This window comes from Arvicola amphibius, chromosome 6 (assembly GCF_903992535.2).
Source record: "Arvicola amphibius chromosome 6, mArvAmp1.2, whole genome shotgun sequence".
NCBI lineage: Eukaryota > Metazoa > Chordata > Mammalia > Rodentia > Cricetidae > Arvicola > Arvicola amphibius.
Window position 1 is genome coordinate 155,751,288 of NC_052052.2, and position 27,735 is coordinate 155,779,022.

Sequence of the window (27,735 nt, forward strand, 5' to 3'; positions counted from 1 at the left end):
CTGTACGCCGGAGGCTTAGAGCAGGAGGCAGCACACAGGTTGTGCCAGCAGAATAGACGAGAGAGCAGGCAGGGGTCCACCCTGAGTTGTGCTGCTGTGCTGCTGTGTTGGTGTGGACAGGTAATCACAGAGTTAAGAACCCCAGGAAGCAGATGTTTCAATGGGACTACCATTATGTCTTGCCAAAATTCTATAGTGCTAGCCAGTAAGAGAGCACAGTTGTATTTAGATTTAATTTAGAGAAGATTTATTTATAAATAAAATTTAGAGACGCAAAATGGAGTTTACATTCAGTAAATAAGTGGGGTATTTCTTATTTAGTTTTTCTTCTACAGTAATTTAAGAGAGGGGAAAGGAGTACAGAAGATTTTTTGTTTCTGATTACAGTTCGCCCATTGAGCCGAGAGATCACAATGAGCCAGGCCTATCAGAACATGTGTGCTGGGATGTTCAAAGTAAGTGGTGAAATCAAGACCTCGTGGCGTTTCACTCTCATTCCTTTTTCTTCTTTCTCAACACAGGGTTTCTCTGTGCAGCCCTGGCTGTCCTGGAACTCACTCTGTAGACCAGGCTGGCCTTGAACTCACAGAAATCCGCCTGCCTCTGCCTCCTGAGTGCTGGGATTAAAGACAGTGCCCCCACCACCCGGCGCTCCCACCCCCATTGTTTCCATCTGTGAGGCTCCCTCACTCCATTCTAACTGTGTACTCACACAGTTGGCCTGGCTCACAGCCAGAGAGCGTTCCTGCAGTGCAGTGTGGAGGAGGAGAGTCCAGCATGGCTGCTATGCGCAATAGCAGAGCTTTACACGGCTGTGGACATTAATTCAGAAAGATCTGGGGTGACTCACCTGAGGTTCCCAGAACCAAGAGGGGACCTGGAACAGACACTGGTCTGTGTGATTGATTATAAGGGACTTGTTCCTTCAACATTTTACTTCAAGTCTCAAGGCAACTACAGAAGCATGAGATGTGGAAGAGTGGTGTCGGGGGGGTGGGGTGGGAGGGGGTGTGTGTGTGTGTGTGTGTGTGTGTGTGTGTGTGTGTGTGTGTATTCCTAAATAATTAGTCTCCCTAGTCCATATAACGTTACTGTATGTATATGATTTCAGTTACTGTATGTATATGATTTCAGGGCTGACTACTTGGTATTTGATAAACAATCAGAGGCTGGAAATTTTTTATGTAAAGCATGGCATATAAATTTAAAATGGATAAGAAGTCTGTTTTACTCTTCCTTTTTCTGATTTCTGAGATAAGTATTTAAGTTGCGACTTCTTTTTCCTGTCCTGTACGTGTTCACCTTTCACATCATTCCCTTCTCCGTAGACGATGGTAGCGTTTGACATGGATGGCAGAGTGCGCAGGCCCAAGTTTGAGCTCGACAGCGAACAGGTTCGCTATGAGCACAGGTTTGCTCCATTCAACAGCGTGATGACCCCGCCCCCAGTGCACTACCTGCAGTTCAAGGTGAGCCTGCTGGGGACACAGCAAGCCCTTCCGCTGGACACCATGCTAGAGAGGTTGTGTTTACAACCAACCCATCTTGCTGGGCCAGTGGGACAAGTGCTAAAATAACAGTCTTAATGGTGTAGAAAGTGTTTGGACGTGTTGATCACATGAGCAGTTTGTTTACATCATTAGGATAGTTGAGATAAGGTGTGTGCAGGTTGAGATCTTTATATCACATGGGTTCAGTCTGAGATGTGCTAAGCAATTGCTTCAGCATCTGGATGGATGGGGAATCAATTAGTAATAACTTTAAAGGGTTTATATTAAATATATTATGATAGTCTCCCTTCTGTTTAGGAAATGTCTGACCTCAATAAATACAGCCCTCCTCCTCAGTCTCCAGAGCTGTATATGGCAGCTAGTAAGCACTTTCAGCAAGCGAAGATGATCCTTGAAAACATCCCCAACCCAGACCGGGAGGTAAGAGTGGGTTCACTGTACTTCCAGGGGACACACTTGACAGGAAGCTCATCCTGCCACTAGGTGGACGTTAACTATAGTGAGTCATCTGGACAGCACTAGCAAGAATTTCAGGTAAGTTTGCCAACTTAACCATTGTATGTCTCTTCGCTGCACCCCATAGGGTTTCACTCTGTAGTCCAGGCTGGTCTCTGAATTCCCGGTAATCCTCTCGCCTCGCCTCTCTAGTGTTAGGATGATTAGGTCATGATCTGCCATGCCCAGCTTCCATTATAAGTCTTAAATAAGAAAAATCACGTAGCCAGTTACTATAGAACATTTCACCATACTTGACCATTTGAAGTAAAAACTGTTGCATTAAAAGACTGAAATACCAGAATAAACTTTTAAAGCAAACATTTGATGATCTAATAGTGTACTGTCTCCATCGTAACTGAGATCCATATACTCTGTTAGTGCAGGAGTTACTCTTGACATGTGTTGGTCACCGGGGGAGCCCTTGATGCAACTCAGTGCAGGTGATTCCACATTATCTATCAAAAACAACCAGTGCAGGGCTCGGGGATGGAGTGTGCTTACTGTCACACGAGGCCTGGGGTCGCCTTTCAGGTCCATGTGACATACAGAAAGAGTGATGGGTGCAGATGAGTAGTCACAGCAGGTTTTAATTAACTGCAATCCAGCCACTCACGGGGTCAAGGAGATTACGCTGACAAGGATCTAACAGTGTGAGTGGTACACTACCATTTCATTGAAAGTTGGCAGAGAGAACTGTATTATGCGAACAAGTCACTTCTGTTCTGCCTTAACCTCTGAGAAACATTGAATGCCTTGGAAAAGAAAGCAGGAAGGTGATGTAAAAATTGTATTTTAGTTGGGTGTGGTGGCAGAGGCAGAAGGATCTCTCTGAGTTCAAGGCCAGCTATGGCTACATAATGTAATAGTAAGACCCTATTTCAAAAAAAAAAATGTATATACTCCAGCTAATAAAAATGGTAATTACAAAAATTTGAGGGAGGTTCAATAATGAAAGACATTTCATTTAGTGGGAATTTCAAAGATTTGTCAAGTATCTATCTATGTATTCCCAGCAGAGGATATATAGCAGGGTCATGGTGTGCACTGCACAGAGACTCTGAAGAAACGCTGCTGTCAGGCAGAGGGAAACCCTGCTTTTCCACTGCTGGTGTTAAACCCAGGGTCTTGAGCACTCGGTATAAACACTTCCACCACTGAGATGCTTGAAGCATTTTAAATAACCCAATTTAGTAAATTTTAGAAGGGGAAGCAAGTCACATGTCAAGGATGGACCTTTCTATTCGGGGGACCCAGGTGCAGAACAGTGCAGAACACTGCACCTGAAGTGTTGGAGCAGCAGTCAGGGTCCTGTGGTGGGGTTAGGAGAAGCGAGTATTGGTGTGTGAGCAAAGGACAGCCAGGTCTGCCTGTGATGGAGGAGCACTCTGGGCCGCAGAGGTGAAAGTCAGAACGTAGGAGAGGAGGTGTGGTCAGCCTTCTCCCTGGATTTACAGTCTTCTGGGTTGACTCATGGGTTAGATGTGGGATATGGGAGAATCAGGGAGGACTTGAAAGGGCCTGGGCAACTGATTCGTTGGTTTGCATGGTGGCAAGATTGCTGTGGACCAGTGTAGTTTTGAACATGTCAAATTATTATTATCAATTTATTTTTTATTTTTTGAGACAAGGTCTCATCCTGTAGCTCAGGACTGGAACTGCCTGGGCTTACCTCAGACCGTGGCATTCCTCTTATTTAGCCTCAGGTGCTGAGATTACAGCTCTGAACTTGTGTGTGCACCTTCTCCAGGAGATGTGGAAATGAAGCTGCTTCCTCAAGGCGGGTGGATATCTGTTGTGGGGTTGAAGAACCCATCCTGCCCTTTGGTACCTTCCAGAGGTCAATAATGCAGAAGTGGGGACTTGTGGGTTACCTGGGAGGAATCTAGCATCACTGTTAGGATTCATGTGTTTCAGTGAAACTGTGGAGACTAGTAGTTGTCAGAAATAAAAGTTAGTGCTCCGAGAACACTCACTCCTTGTCAGGATTGTTTCTTAGCTTTAAATACAGCCATGTGCTACAAGTGCAGAGCTAGGCTGTGTTGGTCGGTATCTGTGCATCCACAGTTGAGTGTGCAGCAGGAGCCTGTCCATTAACCCAGTCCTCAGTAGTTTTCATGGGGGTGAGAATCTTCACCTTCATTTCTTTGAGGATGAGAGTGAGGAACTCATGGATGAGAGGACTTTGGGGTCCGTGGTGAATCTGCGGTATTGCTGCATGTTCTGAACACAACTGTGGTCTCTGCAGGGCCTGCAGTGACTGGAGGTTCATGACTGGTAGATGGGAGGTGTGTTCAGAGAAGTGCAGCGTGCGAGTGTGTGCAGCACAGCACCGGCACCTCGTGCTGTGCTGCTGATGCTCTTCTTATTTCAGGTCAGTAGGATCCTCAAGGTTGCCAAGCCCAACTTCGTGGTCATGAAGCTTTTAGCAGGAGGGCACAAAAAAGAGTCAAAGGTGAGTGCAACGTCCCCTGTGTGCTGTTACAGCAAAAGTCACACCATTGTGTCAGTCATCCTAGAAGAGATGGGGCTCAGCTGCTGAAAAGTAAAGCTCACCATTTTTCTTTAGATACATTTTGAGATTTAGAACTTATACTCTTTTTTTTTTTCCTCTGGCTCTCATATAAATCATTGGCTAACTTCAAGCAGTTAAAGTATGGGCTGGAGTGTCAAGAGCTCAGAAATAGAGACTGGCAAAATGATCAGTGTGTCAAGGTGCCTGCCATCCAGGCTGACCTTAGTGTAGTAACTGGAACCTACGCTGCAGAAGGAAAGATCCAAATCCCACCCCCTACCCCCACTTCCAGGTATGTACCCACTCAGAGTGGATACATGTTCACTCAGTCTTGTTAGTTTTTGAAACAGGGATCACTGAACCTGGAGCCCACCAATAGCTAACCTGACTGGCCTAGCAAGCCCCAAGGTGCAGCTGCCTCCACCTCCCCAGCACTAGAATTTTAGGTGTGTGCTCTCATGCCTGGCTTTTTAACAGAGTTGCTAGGAACCAACTGAGCCATTTCCCCAGCCCCAAGACTGTCTTTAAACACTGATAACATGTGGTGTTAATATGGCCAGCTTCTGGGGCAACTTTGTGGCATGTGCCTATTGTGTGTGGCTTTGCCCCTCACTTGTTACTCTACAGTTGAGCTGTGCTGTCAGCCTGATCTGGGTGCCTAGTCTCGAAGGGACTTCCATCTTCAACTTTCTCCAAAGATAAGAAAGATGGCCTGGATGTTTTTCTCATGCCCTTCATGAAAGAGAAGCAGCTTCCTCATTTCTCTGTTTGAGTGTTGCCATTAGGCCAGTCTCTCTTCTGCCTCACTTCTGAAACACGTGACGTGCAAAGTAGTCACTGTCCACTGCCTGAACACTCACAGATGTATTCATTGGCTTTCTGGGTTTCTTCATAGGTTCCTCCTGAATTTGATTTCTCTGTTCACAAGTACTTTCCTGTTGTGAAACTGGTGTGAAAGAGAATGCAGAGACGGACTATATCCGTGCTGGAGACACCATTCTGCCACACACAGTGACATAAAGTGGATTTCTTGGATAACAGCCTGTTATAAGGAATATTTTCAGTTTAATACCCTTATCTGATGGGAATGAAAACTGCTGTTTTAAAGTGGTTTACTATACTCCATGGGTGTAACTGGGCTGGAATGCATTGGTGAACTTTACGTGATTTTATTACAGACTTAATTGTAAAACTTTTTTTAATGAATGAGTAAGTGAAATAGTGTTTGTAATGTTAATAAATTTCTTGACAAAACCAAGAACTGCGGTCTGAGCATCACCATCCAGCAGTGCAGGTCACCCAAGCTGGCCGTGGCACTGTAAGCCTTACATCCCAGCACTTAGGCAGAGGCAGCAGGATCAGGCTTCACTTACCCTCAGCTGTGTACTGTGTTTGAGGCCAGCCTGGGCTTAAACACCAAACAGCCCCAAAAACTGATCAAAAGAAGTTTCAAAACATGAGTTTATTAAGCATTTAGATTCTGTTGAAATTTGAAATGGATTTTGAGGGGAGACACAGATTTGCGAGGAGTTACAATCATACAGTTTAAGAAACCACATCCCGCTGCAGTGTCTGCTGCTAGTGGCAGCGGGCGAGGTGTGTACACTGCTGAGCCTTAGGTCTGTTTGAATGCGGTACACGCCTTTGTTCCAGCTGAGCCCTCGAACTGTATTGAGATGCAGGTCCTGTTCTCAGTCCACCAGCCAGCGGCCCCATCCCTCTGCACTGGTGTATGTTACGTAACAACTGTCTAAGCCTGTAGGCCTTCCCTTTTGTCCTCTGTAGGAGCAGTGGTTTTAGCACAGTGAGCTACTCTGAACTTTAGCCTGGTTTTGTGTGGGTTGGCCCAAGAGCATCGGCAGTTCATTTGGCATATGGTAAAAATGGTCCTGAGATTTCAGTGTTCTAGTTCTAATTTGATACTTTTTGGTGGTGCTGAAGATGCAACCAGGGCCTTGTACATACTAGGCAGATGCTCTCAGGGAGCTGTGCCCCAACCTCAGGATGCCTTCCTTTTATCAAAACATTTCCTAGAAATACTTGGAAACATGCCTGAGTGGACTTGATTGCAGTGCTAGCAAAGATGGAGGTCAGGCTGTTGCCGACTTCCTCGTCAGTACTGAGATGGTCTGGCTCAAGTGTCAAGCACAGACATTAGACAGCTGGCAATTTTAGAGCTCAGAGACCAGAGTGGTCTCCTCATCTATTTTACTTGTTGAAAGAAAATCAGCATACGATGTCATCAACGTCTACACTTTAAACCAGAACCAGAGCTAAGGCAGGAAATGAGCAATAGGAAATACAAAGTCCCCTTGAACGTGGAAGCTTGGAGTAGAATGTAGTGCGCTAACAGTGTGTCTGAGGACCTTGCAGGTAAACGAGTGTCCATCTAAACACACGGTTGTATGTTAGATCGGGTGGGGTGAGCACCAAATCTGGTTGGTTGGGCAGGGAGACACAACCCACATCTGCCATGGGTGATCGGTATGTTTTAAAGAGCAGAATGGCTGACAGGAAGAGTGGACACCTGGGCATGCATGTACACTGCAGGGATTTTTCAGCCAGCCCCAAAGGCACTAGAGGTTTTCCAGTGGCCTCTAGTGGTGGAGCGTCCCAACTAACCAGCACTGTCCACTGAGTCAGACCAACAAACACCAGACCACCTCAGACCCTGTGGAGTGTCTCACTCTTCAGAGAACAACGGAAAGCAGTTCTGTTGTCAGGGTGACTGCCGTCAAGTTACAGTTGGTTAGAACCCAGTGATCAGAATCAAGGACCAACTACAGTCGGGAAACTCCATGAACCTGGTGGGGTTTCCAAACCAATACATACCTACAGAAAAACCCCTGCTATGACCTGGGTGTCCCCGGCAGCCAGCCCTTCTTCCGGGACTGTCACAGCAACACAACTGTGAGTCTCTGGGCCTCTGTCCTTGCAGTGCTCTGCATCCAGAGCCCAGTCCAGCCACTGCCTTTCCCGGTGAGGGGCAGTGGCTTACCAGAGACTTCCCTTTGCCTACTCAAAAAACAAGGCAGAGACCATTGATGCTCACATATGACTAAGTTAATAGTGTTCTGTAGTACATCAAAAGAATAACAAAGGTTATCTGAACCAGTAGTCTTTAAAAAAAAAAAAAGAAGAAGAAGAAGAAGAAAGGAAATTCTCCCCCACAATTGGTGTTTTAAGACGGGGTCTTACTTTCTTGCCCAATCTGACTTGAAATTCACTATGTAGCTAGGACTGGCCCAAGCCTATAGCAATCTTCCTGCCTCAGCCTTCTGAGTCCAAGGGTTAGCCTGATGTAATGGCTGTCTTTTAATTTACTTTTGCACAGAACAACATTGTATTGAGACTTTTCTACACTGACTAGTGGTGGTCATGCTGACAGTAAGCTCCAGGCCATCGGTGGTGGGATCAGGTGTGTGCAGGAGAGATGAGCCACACGGGTCCAGTGAACAGAAACTGGCAAGCAGCGCACAGGAAGGGGCACGGCCGTTGGCCAGCAGCTGGCCTCCTGCTGCTGCTGCTCTGTCCCGCAGACACCGCCCCACAGAACAACCTCATTTCTCTTCGGTGTTGCCTGACTTGCTCAAGAAATACCTATTAAGAAAGCTTGACCAATTTTGACATCCTCTGTAGACACTTTAAAGGTCCCCAAACTGTCTTTGCTACAGTGTACTGATTAAACCCCGGAATCATCATCTGCCAATGCGCATCTACTTTGTACATTTCAGGTTCGTACTCAGTCGTTGGTGAGCCTTTGCTGGATCTCTGTTCAGGCCTCCTGAGGATTATGGACTCCTGCTTGATTTAGGACGGGCTTCTGCTTTTCACTCCCATTGGGTGCATCTACTGGGCCTCTCTTCTGATCTTCATCATTAAAAACTGCAAACAGAAAGCAATATTTCAATATTAAGCACTTTGGGGAAACAGCCTGGTCAGGTCTCACTTCATGTCCGTTCCTAGGGTTTTCATAAAGAGAATCCACTTTCCACAGCACCACTGCAGCTTAGAATTGTGTTCCCATCAAGAGCAAAAGAAACCGTGTGTACAGCACGCCACAAAACAAAGCCGAAAGCCCTGAAAAGACCACAGCTATTGAGTGGTAGATAATAGTAATACAGCCCCCAGTGCTGTATGACCTTCTCCAAAGGGTGGCGACCCTAGCACACACTCCTTCCCAGAGCCACCTGCCTGCAGCTTCTGTCTAAGCGTCCACCCTGGGTATTGACTATATTTTATCACAAGTGCACAAACGAGTCACAAGACTTAAAGCCAACGTTACGAGACTACAGAGTCCCCGGGACAAGCAAGGTCTTAAGCTGCCCGTTTTATCCTTTTGCTTTGCTCTCGCTCTGCTGACAGCATTGCACAGATCAGAGTGCCCCACAGGCCTCCCATAACGGACTAACACCACAGCTTTTCACCGCAAAGCCAGACATCTAGCAGGATAGTCAGCTGCAGGGGTGTTAACGCAGGAACCAGAGGACACAATTCAGTACAGTCAGATGTACACAAAAGAAAGATGAGACGTCTTGTATTTGTTTGGCATTCTTCCTGCTAATGGATTATTGATCCCTGTGCCTCAGAAACCATCACCTGTATAGTATGCGATACAATCAAACGGAGGGCTTCTCTGTAGAACCTCTGGCAAGTGACTTGCTGGATAAATACAGAATTCTAAGATGCTGAATCAGACATCCACATTGAAGGACTGTCTCCCAGATTAGGCCAGTACACTTCAAACAGGAGTATCTGAGTGAGTTGGGCCTGGTGGCACACACCATTAATCCCAGCACTCACTTGGGAGGCAGAGGCAAGCAGTCTCTGAGTTTGAGGACAGCCTGGTCTACAGAGTGAATTCCATACACCCAGGGCTACACACAGAAACCGTTGTCTTGAAAAACAAAACAGTGATAAATACGTTACAGACACAGAGCAGGCAGGATAGTGGGTGTGGGGCATGTGTGTGTCTAAACGACAGAGAAGACAACAGTTGGACAGACATTTTGCTATGTTAGTGTACTATGTCAACACTTCTTGTGGACGTTGGACTTGGATTACTTAAGGGATAACATTTGGGGAATGTGGAGAGAAGGCGCATGGGAACCCTTTTGCTACTGTTTAAGATTTAGAATTTTATTTGTAGTTACCTGTCTGTGCAGATAGATACATATAAATACAGGGCCCATGGAAGCCAGAGGAAGATCCCCTAGAACTGGAGTTAAGATGGTTATGAACCACCTTACGTGGATACTGGGAATTGAACTTGGGTCTTTAACTACTGAACCATCTCTCCAGTCCTGATGTTTTTGAAAAATCCATCAAACATCAAGAATTACTCGTGATAATAAGAGAAGGCATTCTCAGTCCAAAGGTGAGGTAGGGTAATAACCAGATAATAATTAAGATGCAAGCTGGCCAAAGGATTTCTGATGGAGCCTAAAGAGCCCGGACTTCTCCCTCCGCTTCTAAAGGTATGAATAAAGCCTGAAACCTAAATCTGATCTCCAGATCCCGCATGATGGGGTTGTCCTTTGACCTCTAGACATGCACAGTGGCACATTTGTGCCTACACGCGTGTAATTTAAAAGGCCAAAACAATTCCAAAAAATACCTCAGGTTCTGAGGTGGAGAATCAAGCACAAAACTGAAACTCAGAGGCCCTGTTCCTGGTTTAAAGGTCAGCAGGAATAAACTTGCAGAGCAAGTAGGAGCAAGACGGTGTCAGCCATGGGATGCTGCACCCTTGCAATCCACAGTCCTTTATGTCAGCAGAGGGACTTGGGCCTTGTGCAGTGCCCGCATGTCCTCTGGAAGACTACTTACTCGCAGAGTGGCCTATACTCCCTCATATGCCCCCTGACTCAGGTTCACAAAAACTAGTGCTCAGGGCTGCAGCATCGTCAACTGCAAGGAAGTGGGAAACTACAGAGAACTGGGATAAAGGGCAGATGGCACAAAATCTGCAAATCAACATGTGAGCCGGGTGAACACTGCTTACGCCGTTCGCAGTCCAGAAAGGCAGAGACAAAGGGCTTAGTAGGACAGAGCGGTGCTGCTGACGGACGCTCAAGGAGTCAGAAGGGACAAGAGCCTCGTCAAAGACGCGTTCCATCAGCTTCTCTAGAGGGCTAGCCACAGCGGAACCCTGGTTAAGAGGCAGTCAACAGAGAATCTAATGATTGGGCCCAAACCAGGTGTGGATGACTCGGGTGCCCTGGTCATTGTTGGGAAAGCCCTCTGGTATCTGGGGCATCTCTGCTCTCACCCTGACCCACTACCTCACTTGCCAGGACTTCTAAAGAAAACAGCCTCTCCAGATAGGGATGGAGCACGCCTTTAATCCCAGCACCCAGGAGGCAGAGGCAGGCAGATCTCTGTGAGTGTGAGGCCAGCCTGGTCTCTAAGAGCTAGTTCCAGGACATAAAGGTTGTTACACAGAGAAACCCTGTCTTGAAAAACCAAAAAGACAGAGTCTCCCTGAATGACCACTACTTCTCAACAGTTAAGGAAGAACAGAAGGTGACCAGTCCCACACACTGTTCCTACCGTTTTTATCGCCATCGTTCCCCGCAAGGACGGCCTGCTTGTCTCTCTCAGACTCGGCTTCGTTTTCGTCTGTGTCGTAGTCGTCTCTCAACTGCTGCTGGTTCCTCTCTGTAAAACCAGCACACGTGTCATTCTTGACGTCACTGGAATACCAGACCCGTACCTCAGAAAACTGCCCGACTCGTGAGCCTCTTCCCAGTACAAACACCATGAAGACTACTGGCAAACATACCCCTTCAACACTGAGTCTAGAAAATTCAGCCCTGGAGACGGAAACCCTAAGTGCGCAAAGGCTTTGGGCTTCATTCCTAACACAAAACAAACAAACAAAACCCTAGAAGCCATGATTGAGTCAGGAAACTGAGAAACTACACACCTTTTTGAGAAAGGCAATCAACAAGATTAAGGAAAAGCAACCCCTGTTTCGGGAAATAACAGGTTAATGATGGGAAATGACAGTGGCTTCTCAGAATGACTCCAAGAAAGGGTACGTGTGACTACCATGGGCCTCCACGTACAGGACTGGACTGTCCACAACCATGCTCTGCCCTGGAAAAGGCACAGAATGCAGGCTAGAGACAACAGGAGTCTCCCTGACCTCCGCAGTGTGTGTACATGGGGAGGCACAGCAGACCTTCCTTAAAAGGAATGCCTAGAAAATCTCTACTCTGCTTTTATTCTCCGATGTAGAAGCAGCAAGAGCAATTCTCGATCCACGTAGCCTCCAAATGAGATCGTTACCGCTGCCGCAGAAGCCGGTGCACCACACAGGCTTGGTCACGCATGTCTGCCCTTAGCCGTTCCACTTCAAGTTCCGTACCTCAGCTGAGTGCCACCAGAGTGGGGTCCCTCCCTCCCCTCGTGAGCACCTTCTGACTGTAGCTGTAAGGCAGGCCCTGACAGTGACACTCAGCAGCAGGCTGACAAAATGCACCCGTAAGCAGAACAACAGAGGACTGACAGACTTAAGACACTTCCCTCAGGTCTGGCATGTGCTCCGCTCAGGAGCACAGGTGTCGTCATGAGTGCGCCTGGTGCCACAGAATGGGAAGCTTCCACACCTTTAAGGCAGCAGAATACACCCCAGACACTTGGCTGAACGAAGATTCCACTCTTTAAGGAGGGGAGGAAGGTGGGATTCAGCTGTCACGGCTCCTCAGATACACGGATCCCTCATCCCTCCCTCCAGTCACGTACCAGGCACTATCGGTACATAACCCATAGGCAGGTAGAGATAGACAGGTGGCCTACCTGCCCGGTTTCCCTCTCGATAGTGGACATCAAATAAACACAAAAAAGAGTAAACAAGCCATGAAGGCCAGTTGGTGAAATTCAAGACGTGTCCGGTGCTGAGAAAATGGAGAGAGCCGACTGCCTGGCAGGAAGTCTAGGAACCTCAGGGCCACCCACCTTCCTCAGCAGCATGCTGCTTCTCCTGCCCATCTTGGACGACAAGCTGGTACCGCTCGGGGTACTGAGAATCCTCAGGCTTAGCCAACAGAGCAGCTGGCCCTTGTGCGATCTGCTGAGGTCTCCCAGCTCCTACAGGTATGTCATCAGCGGGGGCCTGGTTTTGGACTGATGCCTTCGGTGGTCCCAGGCCATGCTCCTCACTGACAATCTGAATCTTGTTGCTTTCCTCTGCACAGAACATAGTTAGATATGATTGCAAAAGCATCCTTTGTTTTGGTTTTGGTTTGGTTTTTGTTGTTGTTTTGAGACAGGGTTTTTCCGTGTAGCCCTGGCTGTCTGAAAACTTTGTACACCATGGCAAGTGAGTGCTAGGATTAAAGACACGCACCACCATGCCTAGCCTTTCTGGGCGTGGAGCTGACACCTATCATCCTGTCACTCCGGAGGCAGGGGCAGGAAGATCCGGCCATCGAAAGCCAGCTTTGGCTACATTTGCAGTTCTCGACCTTGTGGGTTGCAGCCCCTTTAGCGAACCTCTGTCTCCAAAACTATTTTCATTATGATTCATAACAGCCACAAAATGACAGTTATGAAAATACTTTATGGTTGGGGCCATCACAACGTGAACTATATTAAAGGGTCACAGCATTAGGAATGTTGGGCTACACAGTCAGTGTGGGGCCAGCCTGGGATACTCTGCCTCTGACAAACATTAACTACAAAGAACGCATGCAGCACACCCGTCATCCCAGGACTTGGGAGGGGAAAGCAGCAAAGTCAGTTCCACGCGTGGCTGCAAGCCGGGCGGTGGTGGCGCACGCCTTTAATCCCAGCACTTGGGAGGCAGAGGCAGGCGGATCTCTGTGAGTTCGAGACCAGCCTGGTCTATAAGAACTATCTCCAGGACATGCTCCAAAGCTGCAGAGAAACCTTGTCTCGAAAAACCAAAAAAAAACAGATAGACCACGCGTGGCTGCACAGTGAGTCTGAGCCCAGCCTGGGCTGCACAAGAACTTATCTCAGAAAACCAAAGAAGTGTCACCACCTCATTCCTAGAGTGTCGCCAGAAAGAATGGCTACAGGGCGAGCTGCATACTTCAGAGTAGCTGGCTAGAAGCTTGTCCTCTGACCTCCACTCCGACCACAGGCTTCTGTCCTTCCTCATCTTCTGATTAAATAGCTAAAAGTTCAGGGCATGATGGCCCACACCTTTAATCCTAGCACTCAACAGAAGCAGGTGGATTTCTATGAGTTCAAGACCAGCTTGGTCTATATAGAGAGTTTCAGGTCAGCAGATCTATATAAATAGAGATCTATCTCTAAACAAAAACAAAACAAAACCCAATGAACAAACAAAAATCAGAAAATAACATGGATTCAGGTACCCCGACACCATGAGGGCTAGGTTCTCATGGTCATAGGTTTAGGAAAAGCCCTGGGGGTCCAGGTGCACCAGCCACTAGGACTCAGTGTCTGCCCCTAAGTCCCACAATTCTCCAGTACCCTGAACTAAAGTGCTGTATGCACCTGTACATAGCTGCCAAGAAACTCAGCACTCAGCTTACAAGGACGAGGTGTTAGTCAGACAGTGTGGAAGCCTGCGTCTCCCATCCAGGGACCCAAGAGAAAGTACCTCCAGCTGGCTATACTGCCCAGTCTCTGCTTCCACACCACCCTCCCAAACCATACACTCCTGCTTGGATTTGGAAGACACACACCCACCCATCAGTGTGTTCATTTACCATTCTGCTCGTGTGGTTTCAAATCCCGCACCTCTGAACTGGGGGCTGGTGTCTGGGACTGGTTCCTGGGCACAGCCCCTTCCCCTTGTGGCAGCTGATCCTTTGCTGGGATGACTTCCTGAAACTCAGGTTGAGGCTTGAGGGGCTGGAATTTAAATAAGCACAGGGCTCTAAAAGTAGGTCATGGGATCCTCATTGTATCCACCAGCAAGTCAAAACCCCTAGACTCAAACACCACCGTCTACCCTGTCACACGGCATAGAACAGTAGGCTGCAGTTAAGTCCAGGTCCTCCAGAAAACACACTCCACAATGGAGGAAATAAGGGGAAATGTAACCATCCCAATACACCAAGTTACCTGACCAAATATCTATAGCGCTCAGCCCGCCACTAGGATATGCTCACTCTGTCTGCCTGACATGACTGACTCACACAGAACACATTCTCCCATCTTATGGCATGAAACTCGAGAAAGTCACAGATACGTGGAAATTAGCACTCCCTGATGACAGAGAAGCTGTCAATTCCCTTTAGTTACTCTCAGACACTAAATGAGCTGAGGGAAGGGGACCATCCAACGTCAGTCCCTTTCTGTCTCTTGTTCCACTTGATGGGGATTCTGAGAAGCAGGCTCATTCCTGTATCTAGCCCTAAAGAATGTATGTCTCCACTCCATCATCTTAAAACAGGTGGTAGACAACCTATTTACAGTAGACCCCTTCACCCAGCATATCCTGTCCCATGGCCAAGTACAAGATTAGAAGGCATCCTGTAAAACAAAGACATATCTGGAGACAGGAAACACTGGAAGCAGACACACAGTGATACCTGATTTACCAGGCCATGGATTTAGAGCAAAAGTAGCCAACATACAGAGCCCCAGTGAATAAAGCAGACAATGAGGTAGAGATGGAAATGTTAAGGGAAGAAAAGGAATAATGAAATAAAAATGCTATCACGTGAATGAAGCTTTTGGCGGGCTCATATGGCCAAGGGACAATTTCCCAAGTTTGGAGATAAAATAGAAACCTACTGAAAATGAAAAACAGAATATAGTCTGAAAACATGAAACAAAATCCCAAAGACTGTGAGACAACTAGAGATAGGATCTCTCATACTCAGGGTAGGATGGCAGACATACATGGTCATTCTAGATCCCTCCTACTCAGGGTAGAAGTACAGAGACAAAGTCTGAATGTCACACATACATAATAATCAGACCTGGCTAAGACAAAGAAACATCTAGATAATCAAGATTTAAGAATTCCTCCAAATTCATGTCAAACACTAGATTGAGAAAGTCCAGAGAACACCCAGCAGAATAAAAACTAAGAAGGTGTGTCACTTCAAACTACAGGGTGCTGTGGATAATGCTCTTGTACCCTGTAAAGATTTGTCCCTTGAATTGGTTTAATAAAATGCTTATTGGCCAGTAACCAGGCAAGAAGTATAGGTGGGGCAACCAGATTAGGAGAATTCTGGGAAGAGAATAACTCTGTCTGCAGTCACCACCCAGACACAGAGGAAACAGGATGAGAATGTCTCACTGAATAAGGTACCAAGCCACATGGCTAAATACAGATAAGAATTATGGGTTAATTTAAGTTGTAAGAGCTAGTTAATGATAAGCCTGAGCTAGTGGGCTAACCAGTTTATAGTTAATACAAGCCTCTGTGTTTTGCTGGGACTGAATGGCTGTGGGACCAGGCAGAACAGAAACTTCCATTTACAGCAGGGAAAATAAAAGTTCTGAGAAGCCAAAGGAAAAGGATCCACCTCACTCACAGGGGACGCTCAACAAAACAGACTACATTCTATTCTAAAACTCCATCATAGCAAATTTAAACTTGGAACCACATCACGTCTCCCCTTCTATTACAGAAGAATTAACAAGGAATCAGAAATAGAAAGGTATCTGGAAAATCCCTAAATGTGTGGAGATTAAGGCACTTGCTTTTAAATAATGCACATATTAAAGTAAAAGTCTCAAATTTAAAAATATTTTGGTTACACCTTTAATCTCAGCACTTTGGTAGGCAGAGGTAGGTGGATCTCAGTGAGTCAGAGGCCAGCCTGGTCTACAGAGTGGGTTCTAGGACAGCCTGAGCTATACAGTGAGATGAGACCCTGTCTTGAAGAGAAGATAGATAGATAGATAGATAGATAGATAGATAGATAGATAGATAGATAGATAGACAGACAGACAGACAGACAGACAGGCAGGCAGAGTGACAGACTGACAGACAGGTAGATAAAATATATTTTGGTCTAAATGAGAACAATTTACTGGAATTTTTTAGGCTGCAATAAAAACAATGCTTTTTCATGAGAAAGGAATCTTCAGATCTGTAGCTAAGAATCAAGACTGTACCTTAAGAAGCCATGAAACAAATTAGTAAATTAAATCCAAAGTAAGTAGAATAAAAGACACATGAATTAGTCCATAAATTAATTAAAATGAAAAAAAAAATCAGTGAAAGCAAGTTCATCCTGTAAAAAGAAGATGCTCTGCTGTCAGAACTCACGAGGGAACTCTACTCCGGGCCCTGCCACGGGGCCAGGCTGACCCTGGCCACAGCACTTCACATCTCCACCCCAGCAGCCTCAAACAGCCAAACAGCATTGGCTCCTTCCACACGGGGCAGGGATGGTAAAGGCCAGCTCTAGCTCGGGGGCCAGCATCCCCAGTTGGGTCTGGGTATCCTGGTACCAGGATTTGCTCCATTGTGTCACAGAGAACCACACCCATGGGGAGAACAGAGACACAGGTCGGAATAAAATGCTGAGGAGAGAGGTGCAGCTCCCGGACACCCAGGCCAGAACAGACCCAAATTACCTGCTGACGCTGGGTGTTTTTGTCACCTGCATCTCTGGAAATGACCACCTCGTTTCTCTTCCTGGTGACCTCTTCTATCCGTTCTTCACACTGCTCCTTCACCTCTTTCATCTGGTTGATACACTGGCTCCTGGGGGAGGCAAATGGAAGGATGTGTGGGTGAACCAAGCACTCCCTGCTGAACCCCACACCCACAGTCCATGCAGAAGGCAGAACAGCCCTTTCCTACTCTGGACACAATCTGAAAAGGGAACTTGCAAGTATTAGATGACAGGGAAGAAATGTAAAGATAACCACACTCTAGATTTGTTATATTGCTATAAACACGCCACGCACATGCACACACATACACACTTAAAAAACACTGCCAGTACAGATTTCTACAACCCCTGTGATTTCCTGGTGTTGGAAGCATCTTGTAATGGCTGTCTCAGAGAGATGCAGAATTACTACATCCTTAGGGAGACCATCCCCCACTGCACCCTAGCTTCAGACAGAGCCTGAGTTCCCAAAAAGTCAGGATACCTTTTCCTCTGGAGTTGTAACACTTGCATGCCTAGCAGAAGTGAGGGGCACTGGAAGGTTCAACCATGTGGAGGATGATTTCATCAATCATGCCTACATAACAAACCCAGTTACCACCTCTAGACCTTGAGGTTTCATAGTTTCTGGGCTGGTAACGATACAGATGCACCAGAAAGCTGGGTCCTGAGTCCACGGGAGACATAAGTCCCCTATTCCCAGACTTGCCTTATAACTCTGCCATTTGTGGCTGTTCCCCTATCACAGCCTTTGTAATGAAGCCCTAGCGGTGAGTAAAGCTGTCCTCAGTTCAGTGAGCTGTCCTGGCAAATTACCAAGGAATATGGCAGGTATTCCTGAACTTGTTGTAAACCAACCCACAAAGGGCTGAGTGACACCCAGTTCTTGTGACTAGCCCATGGAGCAGTCTGAGGAGCTTGACTCCTTTAGCTTGTGGGGTGGGGATGGACTCTGGGCAGCATCAAGACTGACAGTTGGTCTAGCTGTCAGAGACCTGCCCTGACATACACTGGAGGCCAGAGCCTGGTTTCCGCAGGGGGCAGAGCAGAGCAGAAACCACCTACTTAGCAAACAGGGATGCTAGCGGGCACTCTGTTGCCTTCTATAGCTAACGCTAAGAGAAAGACTCAAGTCTTCAGAAGACTGCAGTGTTCTCTCTGTGTAGCCTTTCCTGGGTTGGAAATATTTTGGGGCCTTGGTCCCTAACTTGGAACATACCCTTTGGCAGATCAAAAAGCATCAATGGATCAAAACATTCCACACACAGCAGGGAACTGGATAACAACAGGAACCTCAGACGTGAGAAAGAAGCAAAGACTTCATTGAAAAACTTCCCACAGTCAGTCACGCTGCAGGTGGTTGACTAGCAGAAGGGGCTAGAACACAGTGATTAAGGAATGCGTAGGCAGGCCATCTTCTTCTCCTGAACTTCACCTGCCTGGACTGTGCTGAAGTAAGCAGGAAGGGTCTCCCTCCAACTCTAGCCATGCAAATGCTATCCACACCCCCACATTCCAGCTCAGTCCAGCTAAACTGTGTGGCAGGTTTAAGATTTTGCTCATGAAGACAGAAATGGTTACAGATATACAGTAAAGCAGGTTCAGACAGAAAAAAAAAAAAAAAACCTCCACGGGTTACAGCATAAAAATGTATGTAGGCTTAAGAAAAAATGGTTATAGACAGTCACAGAAAAAAAAATGGTTTAAAAATAATAAATGCTTTAAAGAGAGAGTAAAGTAATAAAGAAAGCTAAATAAGGATGGAAAATACACAGGGAGTCTGGATCCTGGATGGTGTCTTGTTAACTTTGAATTTTTTAAATGCTAATGTATAAAAAAACAGTAACTGCTGACAGACATTAGATTATGGAAACTGCTAAATTAAACCAACTTATATATATTAAAAAAGTCTTAAATCATGCATTGAGCGAGAGGTTATGCTTTTGTTTCCATAGGAAATGAAAGGCTGTGGATTCCTTCGAGATTATTGGAAATCAGATTTGACCAGGGACACCTCCTGGATATCTTGGCTACAGACACAGAGGAGGAAGCCAAGAAAGAATACGAGACAGGTGGAGTATAAGCTGATCCCTCTGCCTGGGAACAGCTCTGAGACTGGATGAAACATGATAAATCTTGTTGGCTACAGAGTCCTCGTGATAACTTACTACATATACCATGGATAGAGATTTATATTATAGTTTGGTTATGCAGTCCAAGCGGACTTATAAAGTGGGCAGATGCCTTTTATCTACACAGACACAGAACAAAAAATTATCTTTAGCTAATTTGTACACACAGCACATTCCATACTGTGTTAATGCAGATGTGTTACCTTTAAAAGTTTGTGTTTTCAGAGCAGGGGACCACACATCAATGAAAACGGGTGACCCAGCAGTTTCCAGAGTTCTGCATCCAGAACAGCTTCAAGGCTGCTGGCTGAGATGGTCCAGCCTCACAGACCTCTCCAGCCAGGACTTCAAATAAGCCCTGCCCTTTCCCATTGCACAGAGACTGAACAACGAATAATACACCTAACAGAACTTGACCATTATCTCAATTTTTCTAGAGTCTCCTAAAGATGTCAGCACCCCAGACAACAGGAAGCAGTCTAGAGAACATGACTCCCACATTCCCAAGGGGTAGGCCTTCTGATGATGCAGTGCTCAGCACCTGCCCTGCCTACTGGTGATGCAGTGCTCAGCACCTGGCCTGCTTCTAATGATGCAGTCCTCAGCACCTGGCCTGCTTCTGATGATGCAGTGCTCAGCACCAATTAGATTCATGCTCCACACCCAAGTGCACATGCATGCATGCATATAAACATGCCTATCTTACTCTGTATAACTATCCCTGCTGGTTGATACTTACCAGATGGAATGCTAATTTCTAGAGGGCATCACCCCAGAAGCCCTGAGTCCCTTCTCACATGTTCTATACAACAACTCCCAGCTCTGTGCCAGGCTGAATGAGTGGACTGGACTCTGGCCTTGGCCTCTGATGCTCAGAACCCAGACCCTCCTCCCCAGGGGGTGCGGTTCATCCCAAGCCACACTCACAGGTCATAGGAGAACTTCTTCTCCAGGCTAGTCTGGTTCCTCTGGAACTGGAAGATGTCCTGCTGCAGTCTGCCATAACTGCTCTGCAGAGCCTTCAGCTGGGCTAAGGCAAGGGGACAAATCACTCCACTGGTCTCTGTGTGGCTGTCCTGCCACTCAGACATACAAGACACAACAGCACCACGCTCAGCACAAATGACACAAAGGGGAGAAACAGGGGAGAGAGAGAAGAGCCCCTCCCCTGCCATCACGGTGCCAACCATCTCTCCCACAGAAACCTGCTCCTCGATCCTATTTGAAATCTCTATTAAAATGTTTAATTATTAGACTTTTTACTTGTGTGTGCACCACTGTGCATGTGCAAAGGTCAAAGGTCAACTTGTGAGACTCAGTCCTCTCCTTGGACTATGTGGCCTTGGGATCAAACTCTGGGTCATCAGGCTGGGCAGCAAGCGTCTTTCCTGCTGCACCTCCTCGCCGGCCCTCATACATGCTTTATATACGCAGCTAAAAAATAACTTTGCACAAGGATTTTGTGCAGTCTGACCTTGGCCTGAGGTCAGATGTGGGATCTTCCACGTGGTGGTGGAGGCTCATACATCAGGGATGCTCAGCTTGAGCCTCACTCACCTAATTTCGTTACTTGTTTGGTGGTGCGGACTGAACCTAAGGTCTTGTGGACACCAGGCAAGTGCCCCAAACTCAGCACACCCTCCCAGTATTTCCTAAAGATTCACAAACCAAAGGGCTGAATTACGTCCATCATAACTTGCAATGTCACCGTAATATTTATAAGGACAGATAAGATTACATTAAGGATGGCTCGGTTACTCCTAACATAAGATTATAGTGACAGAGCCAGGGGAGGCCATTGTGAGGCATTGGGACAGGGACATGCAGGCTTTCCCGTGAGGCAGCTGCTGGGCTGGCGGGAGGGGGCTTACCTTTCAGGTCTCTGATGAGCTTCTCTCCTGTGGTGATGTTAGTCACCAAAATCGCCTGCAAGGAAGACAAACGCTAAATCAGACAGCTGATAAATGTGTGCCAAGAGATGAACACATACAAGAACACATGCTGGGAGAGGAACACAGAAACGCGTGCCCGGAGAGGAACACAGGAACGCGTGTGGGAGATGCTTGCTTTGGGAGTAATTTGGCAATGGTAGAGAAGTCCCCAGAATGGTACTGGTAAAACTCTTCTACCGTGGAGACACTTTCCTAGCAAAGTGTTTCTTTTACATGGGTATGGAGGGGTAGAGAATGAGGGACTCAGAAGGCCCACTCTAGGAACAGGGCTTCCCCAGCCAAACTTCCTGCTGCTCTGGGCAAAAAAGCATGCATTTGCTAAACTGCATGGATGAATCTGTCCCAGACCCCACAATCTCTCTCCGAATATACATGCAGATAATTCAGAAAGGATCCTCAACTATCTACATTCATTGCAATCTGTCTCACGACCAAGAGGTGAAGTGATCTTAGAGCCCTTGAGTGGGCAGACAGACACATGATATATTGCACGTGTATTACAGGTGTATTGCATATGTATTACAGGTGTAGTGCAGGTGTATTACACATGTATTGCAGGTGTATTGCACATGTATTGCAGGTGTATTTCACGTGTATTGCAGGTGTATTACACGTGTATTCCAGGTGTATTACACGTGTATTGCACGTGTATTACAGGTGTATTGCACATGTATTACAGGTGTATTGCACGTGTATTGCACATCTATTATAGGTGTATTGCAGGTGTATCACACATGTATTGCAGGTGTATTACAGGTGTACTGCACGTGTATTACAGGTGTATTACACGTGTATTGCACATGTTATTACAGGTGTATTGCATGTGTATTGCACATGTATTACAGGTGTATTGCACATGTATTACAGGTGTATTGCATAGCCTTTTAAAGGGAGATTCCAGTGCCGGGTGGTGGTGGCACACACCTTTAATCCCAGCATTTGAGAGGTAGAGGTAGGTGGATCTCAGTGAGTTTGAGGCCAACCTGGTCTACAAAGAGAGTTCCGAAACAACCAGGACTGTTACAGAGAAACCCTGTCTCGAAAAACCAAAAAGAAAAGAAAAAAAGAGAAGATTCCAACACGCATACAATGCAAATGAACCTCTAAGACTTGGGGTTAGGTGAAAGAAGAGGCTACTCACAAAAGGAAATTTTTTGTTTGTCTGTTTTTGTTTTTCAAAATTGAGTCTCTCTGTGTAGCCCTGGCTGTCCTAGAACAAGCTCTGTAGATCAAGCTAGCCTCGAACTCACCGAGATCTGATCACCTCTGCCTCCCAAGTGCTGGGATTAAAGGTGTACACCCCCACTTGGCCATAAAAAGAAACTGTTGCCTGGACTCCACTCACATGAGAAACCTAAAGTAGTAAAGCCCCAGGACACAAAGGAAGGTGGTTTCCATTGCTGAGAGGGAGGGGGACGGCCGTGTGGGAAGCGTGACCTCTGTGACACAGAAATTCAAAAGAAGGAAAAACAAACCAGCTACTTCTGCAGGTTTTGTGACCTGTATGAACTGCATGTGTTTCTTACAGAGCTGGCAGTGAGCAGACTGTGGTATCTCTCTTCGCAAACACAGTAGGAGAATATGCTAGAACAGCTCTGAGGCAACTGGAATTTTCTACCCCATATGGTCTTACGGACTGCAGTTATCTCAGCCCTTCATGGAGTAAAGCAGCCCCAGACACTGTGCAGAGTCACACTACGGGCAGAGGCGCACTGCATGCAGAGAGACTGCTGATAATACTGAATCCACTCTGCCTGCGCTTTCCTGCTTACATTTCCCCACAATCACACACACACACACACACACACACACACCTCTGCCACATTTATAAAAATTAAATCTTAAAGTAGGATGTTGTGGTGCATAACTTTAATACCAGCAGAGGCAGGCAAATGTCTGTGAGTCTGAGACCAGCCTGGTCTATTTCAGAGGTCTAGGGTAGCCAGGGCTACATAGTGAGACCCTATTCACCTTCCATTGTTGTTTCCCAAACCTACAAACAACAAAGCCCCCTCCCACAGCATGTCTTCCCACACTGTCTCCAGGAAATGCCAGGGGCTATGAACAGGGCTCAGCAGCTATGGATGGAGCTGGTGGGAAAGCAGGCACAGGAAAGGGAGATGAAGGCCTCAGCAGCAGAGTTCTCTCCCCTCCCCCTCCTCCCTCAGGAATCAGCAGAGATGGGGATTCCTCTCTCCAGAGCACAGACACAGGAAACAGACTCATTTTTTCTCAACAACAGTCACTGAACCTAATAATATCTCTCTAGCTTTCCCCGTCTGCCACGTCAGAGCTGGCCACAAACACTCTGGGCTACATTAGCTCACACTGCAGAGGGGCCTGGCCTCAGAACAGCAGACACCCAGATGGCCTGAGTGTCTCCCTTGGTGGGGGCTGAGCATGTCCTGCCTCCCCACGCATCCACACAGCGATTCGGGAACATCACACAAGCTCAAGCATGAAGAGGGCCATTCACCGGGGTCTTTAGACTTCACTCCCGAAGTCCTCTTGTCCTGGAAACGGTGTGTTTCTGTCTCATTGGTCTGTCTTTTATGAGAGGGTGTAGTGATATTCCATTTGTATTTTAATAAAGAAAGCTTCCAGCACTCGGGAGGCAGAGGCAGGCGGATCTCTGTGAGTTCGAGGCCAGCCTGGTCTACAAGAGCTAGTTCCAGGACAGGCTCTAAAAAAGCTGCAGAGAAACCCTGTCTCGAAAAACCAAAAAAAAAAAAAAAAGAAAGCTTGCCTGAAGATCAGAGAGGAAAACAGCTGCACCGATCAGCCTTACAGACCAGGCAGTGGTGACACACACCTTTAATCCCAGTCATTGAAACCGGGCAGTAGTGGTGCATACCTTTAATCCCAGAACTAAGGAGGATCATAAAACAGGAGAAGACAGCTCTCAGACAGTCTCATTCTGAGATTCCTGGAGGCAGGATTACCATTTCCAGACTGAGGTAAGAGCAAGTGGATGGCTGTTTTGCTTTCCTGACCTTCAGGTTGAACCCTGACCTGCTCTTTCACGGTAAGTGGTGTAGGGCACTGTGACATCGATCAGGGTTCAGAAGACACTGGCAGGTCACTGTGACAAGGATCGTGGAGAAGGAGCTCACACCACGGTGACCAGGACAGACACAGGAGGCAGGGACAAGGTAGTCCCGAGGCCCTTTCCTTGGGGAGTCATGAGCAAACCGCACACTTCCAACATAACACAAACCTAGCTTGGTGAACTGTGGGGTCTTACTGGGGGGAGGTTCACAGCAACCGGAGTGAGGGGCTACTACAGGAGCATGGCTGACTCTGAGGCTCCTCACTGAAAACTCACCTCGGCCTCAGGGAAGCTGCACCTCGGAGCTCCCCTTGCAGGCTGCTCTATTAAAGACTCCCCCACAATTCCTTCTTGCCTGTATAACCTCTGGAGGAAAAGTTTTGTGGTGGTTCGAGCCTCCTGGGAGAACTTCCTCAGTGTCTGAACACTCTGGCTCCCTCCAGGAGGGAGTGGTTCAATTGGAAAGAAACAGGCTCGACAGATGCCCCCAGTGACCTGTTTCTATAGCCTCCCAAAATAGCACTGCCAGCTGGGGCCAACCCCATGGTGCAGGCGCCTATGTGCGGCAACCCACAGCCAAACCACCGACACGCAGCAAAAGCTGCCTTCCTTTTCCACAGCTGCAGTCCAAAGAAGTTCCACAGGAGGCCTGTAGGCCTAAGGCAGCTCTGCCTGCAAATCCACCCTCCCTATATGAACGCCTCTGGCCTTCACGACTACCCGATTCCTGCACCTCTATTATATAGCCAGTGTTCGGAACAGCAAGGAGCTGAACGGTGTCTCCCTCTGGACTCTGGACATTTTATGAGGTGGGGGGTGGGGGAGGGGGACAAAGAGCCGGAAAAGCATGGCTGCTCTCTGACAAAAGGGTGTCCCCAGGCCAAGTACACACAGGCTGGTCGCACCACACAACCAAAGCAACTCCTACCAGGATATTGTGTGCCTTTAAGGAGAGCAACATCCTCCCACCTTCACAACTGGGCTGAGCAGGAAGGCCCAGCCCACAACTCTAGCATTTCAAGAGTGACCTGATTGGGGGGGGGGGAATGACACAACACAGGACCACCTTTCTGTCCCGCTAACCTGACCTTGCCCCCAGGGGCCTGTTATTTAACCCTATAGTCTAAACTCCAGGCCAAGTGGGCTTTCCTGATTTAACACTCCCTTGGGAAGGGCCCCAGGCCTCCTCTCTGCACTGCAACACCACCCTCTGCTCAGGACAGCCACCAGCCATCTGCCATCCTGCCACAGCCACTTCTTAGGTTCTGCCAAGTGAAGTAGAGAAAGCAACACTTGTATGACACCCTCAGACTGTGCACCGCTGTATGACTCAGCAGCCATCAGACTGTGCACAGTTGTATGACACAGTGGCCCTCAGACTGTGCACGGCTATATGACGCTGTGTCCCTCAAACCGTGCACAGCTGTACGACACCCTCAGACTGTGCACCGCTGTATGACGCCCTCAGACCGTGCACAGCTGTATGACGCTGTGCCCCTCAGACCGTGCACAGCTGTACGACACCCTCAGACTGTGCACCGCTGTATGACGCTGTGTCCCTCAGACCGTGCACAGCTGTATGATGGGCCTCAGACTGTGCACCGCTGTATGACGCTGTGTCCCTCAGACCGTGCACAGCTGTATGATGGGCCTCAGACTGTGCACCGCTGTATGACGCTGTGTCCCTCAGACCGTGCACAGCTGTATGATGGGCCTCAGACTGTGCACAGCTGTCTGCTGTGTGTACTCTGGGTACATGGGATCCTGCACAGTAAGGCCGGACACTCAATTCCACTTTCCGCACTCATTCCCAATAAGGTTGTGATGCCAGCAGCACATGGGCGAGTGGCTCCCCGCAGAAGCAAAGCTGTCTGAATCATGTTCTGCCCCTGTAAGCAACATTGTAAAACTCACCGGTTTACCGCAGTGGACTCTGGTGGCGTCTGTATTTTGGTTTGTTGTTGGTTCCCTATCTAGGGTGAGTAGACATTTCAGTCCCCTCAGGAACAGTGTCACACACAGGGAGAACCAGGACATTGACAGCACCTCAGGGCACCCTAGCACGCTGAAAGTGAGGGTCTCCCTGCCAGAGGCCCAGTTCTTCCCCTACCTCCCCAGTGCTTCTGTTTTGATGAGGCTGGGCTCACACCCGGGGTTCAGGAACACAAAGCAATGCACAGGCCTCTGTGGCTTCCTTTCCATCCGCTCAGATCTTTTTTTTCCAGTCCTTTCTTCCCCTTGTTTCCCCTCAGGAACTCTATTTCCATCACAAAGGAAATGCACTCTCAGAATTTTCTTTGTGCCCTGCAGCCGGCTAATTAACAAGCTTGGCAAGAGCACAGCAAGTACGAATGTCAAGGCGGACACACAGCTGCCAGGATGCCACAGACAGACACTGAAGGGGAAGCTATTTCTGACTAAGGTTTGGCAATCCACACGAGCGAATAGCATGAAGGTCCACGTTTGTCGGACAGTTCTACCCAGTAGACCGGGATCTCTGCCTCTTCCCCTGCCCCAGACCCAAGATTGCACCCAAGACTACAGAAGATCACTAGACCCCAAATCAGCCTTCAGACAGGAACATAACAGAACGTACTCAGCTAACCTTGGGAGACAATGCCGAACCTCACACATGAATGTTACAGATTTCTGTCAATTAAAACCTCAAGCCTGGCTGCCTCTTAAATCTTTAGAAACATGTTTCAAGCTGGGAATCTGAGGCAGGACAATTGCTGTGAGTTTGAGACTAGCCTGGGCCACACAGTAAGTTTCAGGCCAGACTGCCTCCAAAAAAATGGAACTAGAAAGATCATTAGCAGGTAAGAGGATTTCTGTGCCATCTCGGAGACCAGAGTAGCAGTCCCGTCCCAGCAGTTATGCGACAAACCCAGGCTCCCCATGTGCTCCCAGCTCCAAGGTAGCAAGACAGGAGGACTGCCAAGCTTGTTTTCTCCGACCTAACTGAGGAAACACAAGCCCAGGACACGAAAGACCATGGCCTCAAAGGTATAATCAGAGGACAGCAACAGAAGAAGACACCCCAAGGCATCTAGTGGCATCTACTCTGCACACACATGTACACATACCCTCACACAGACATACACATACATGAAAATAAATAAATCTTAAAAAAAAAAAAAGCTCAAACTAACAAAAAAGCACCATAGGGAAGCATGCAAGCATTGCGACCTCAGCTCAGGCACCCAGCGCCTACATGAAAAGCCATACTGCGGCACAGACCTATAATCCCAGCTCTTGAGAGACAAACAGGAGGGCATCTGGGGTGTGCTGACCAGCTAGTCTAGCCAAGGCCAAGAGCCCCAAGTTCAGTGAGACCCTGTCTCAAAGCATAAGGTAGAGAGTGGGGCAGGGAGGCTGACATTAACCTCTGCTCTCCACGTGAACACACATGCACATGAACTCACATGTACACATACACAGGAACATGTACGCACAGAAGGAAGGACAGCATTGCCTGCTCTTCCAAAGGTCCTGAG

At 47.6% G+C, this 27,735-nt stretch overlaps 2 protein-coding genes across 4 annotated transcripts in view; one reads left to right on the forward strand and one right to left on the reverse strand.

The window, feature by feature from the left end:
- Naa35 (N-alpha-acetyltransferase 35, NatC auxiliary subunit) overlaps positions 1 to 5,779 on the forward strand; it is a 43,269-nt gene extending 37,490 nt beyond the window's left edge. For both annotated transcript variants that reach the window (XM_038333674.2, XM_038333675.2), the window contains 5 exons: positions 388 to 455; positions 1,329 to 1,469; positions 1,809 to 1,931; positions 4,381 to 4,461; positions 5,417 to 5,779. In XM_038333674.2, coding sequence (XP_038189602.1) covers positions 388 to 455; positions 1,329 to 1,469; positions 1,809 to 1,931; positions 4,381 to 4,461; positions 5,417 to 5,476 — 473 coding nt within the window. In that variant the 3' untranslated portion in view covers positions 5,477 to 5,779. The remainder of the gene's footprint in view (positions 1 to 387; positions 456 to 1,328; positions 1,470 to 1,808; positions 1,932 to 4,380; positions 4,462 to 5,416) is intronic.
- Positions 5,780 to 5,968: 189 nt separating this feature from the next.
- Positions 5,969 to 27,735, reverse strand: part of Golm1 (golgi membrane protein 1) — a 35,193-nt gene continuing 13,426 nt past the window's right edge. For both annotated transcript variants that reach the window (XM_038333519.1, XM_038333520.1), the window contains exons 4-10: positions 21,109 to 21,163; positions 20,165 to 20,267; positions 17,065 to 17,194; positions 14,229 to 14,373; positions 12,484 to 12,714; positions 11,074 to 11,181; positions 5,969 to 8,406 (exon numbers count right to left, since the gene is read on the reverse strand). In XM_038333519.1, the coding sequence (XP_038189447.1) occupies positions 8,297 to 8,406; positions 11,074 to 11,181; positions 12,484 to 12,714; positions 14,229 to 14,373; positions 17,065 to 17,194; positions 20,165 to 20,267; positions 21,109 to 21,163 (882 nt within the window). In that variant the 3' untranslated portion in view covers positions 5,969 to 8,296. The remainder of the gene's footprint in view (positions 8,407 to 11,073; positions 11,182 to 12,483; positions 12,715 to 14,228; positions 14,374 to 17,064; positions 17,195 to 20,164; positions 20,268 to 21,108; positions 21,164 to 27,735) is intronic.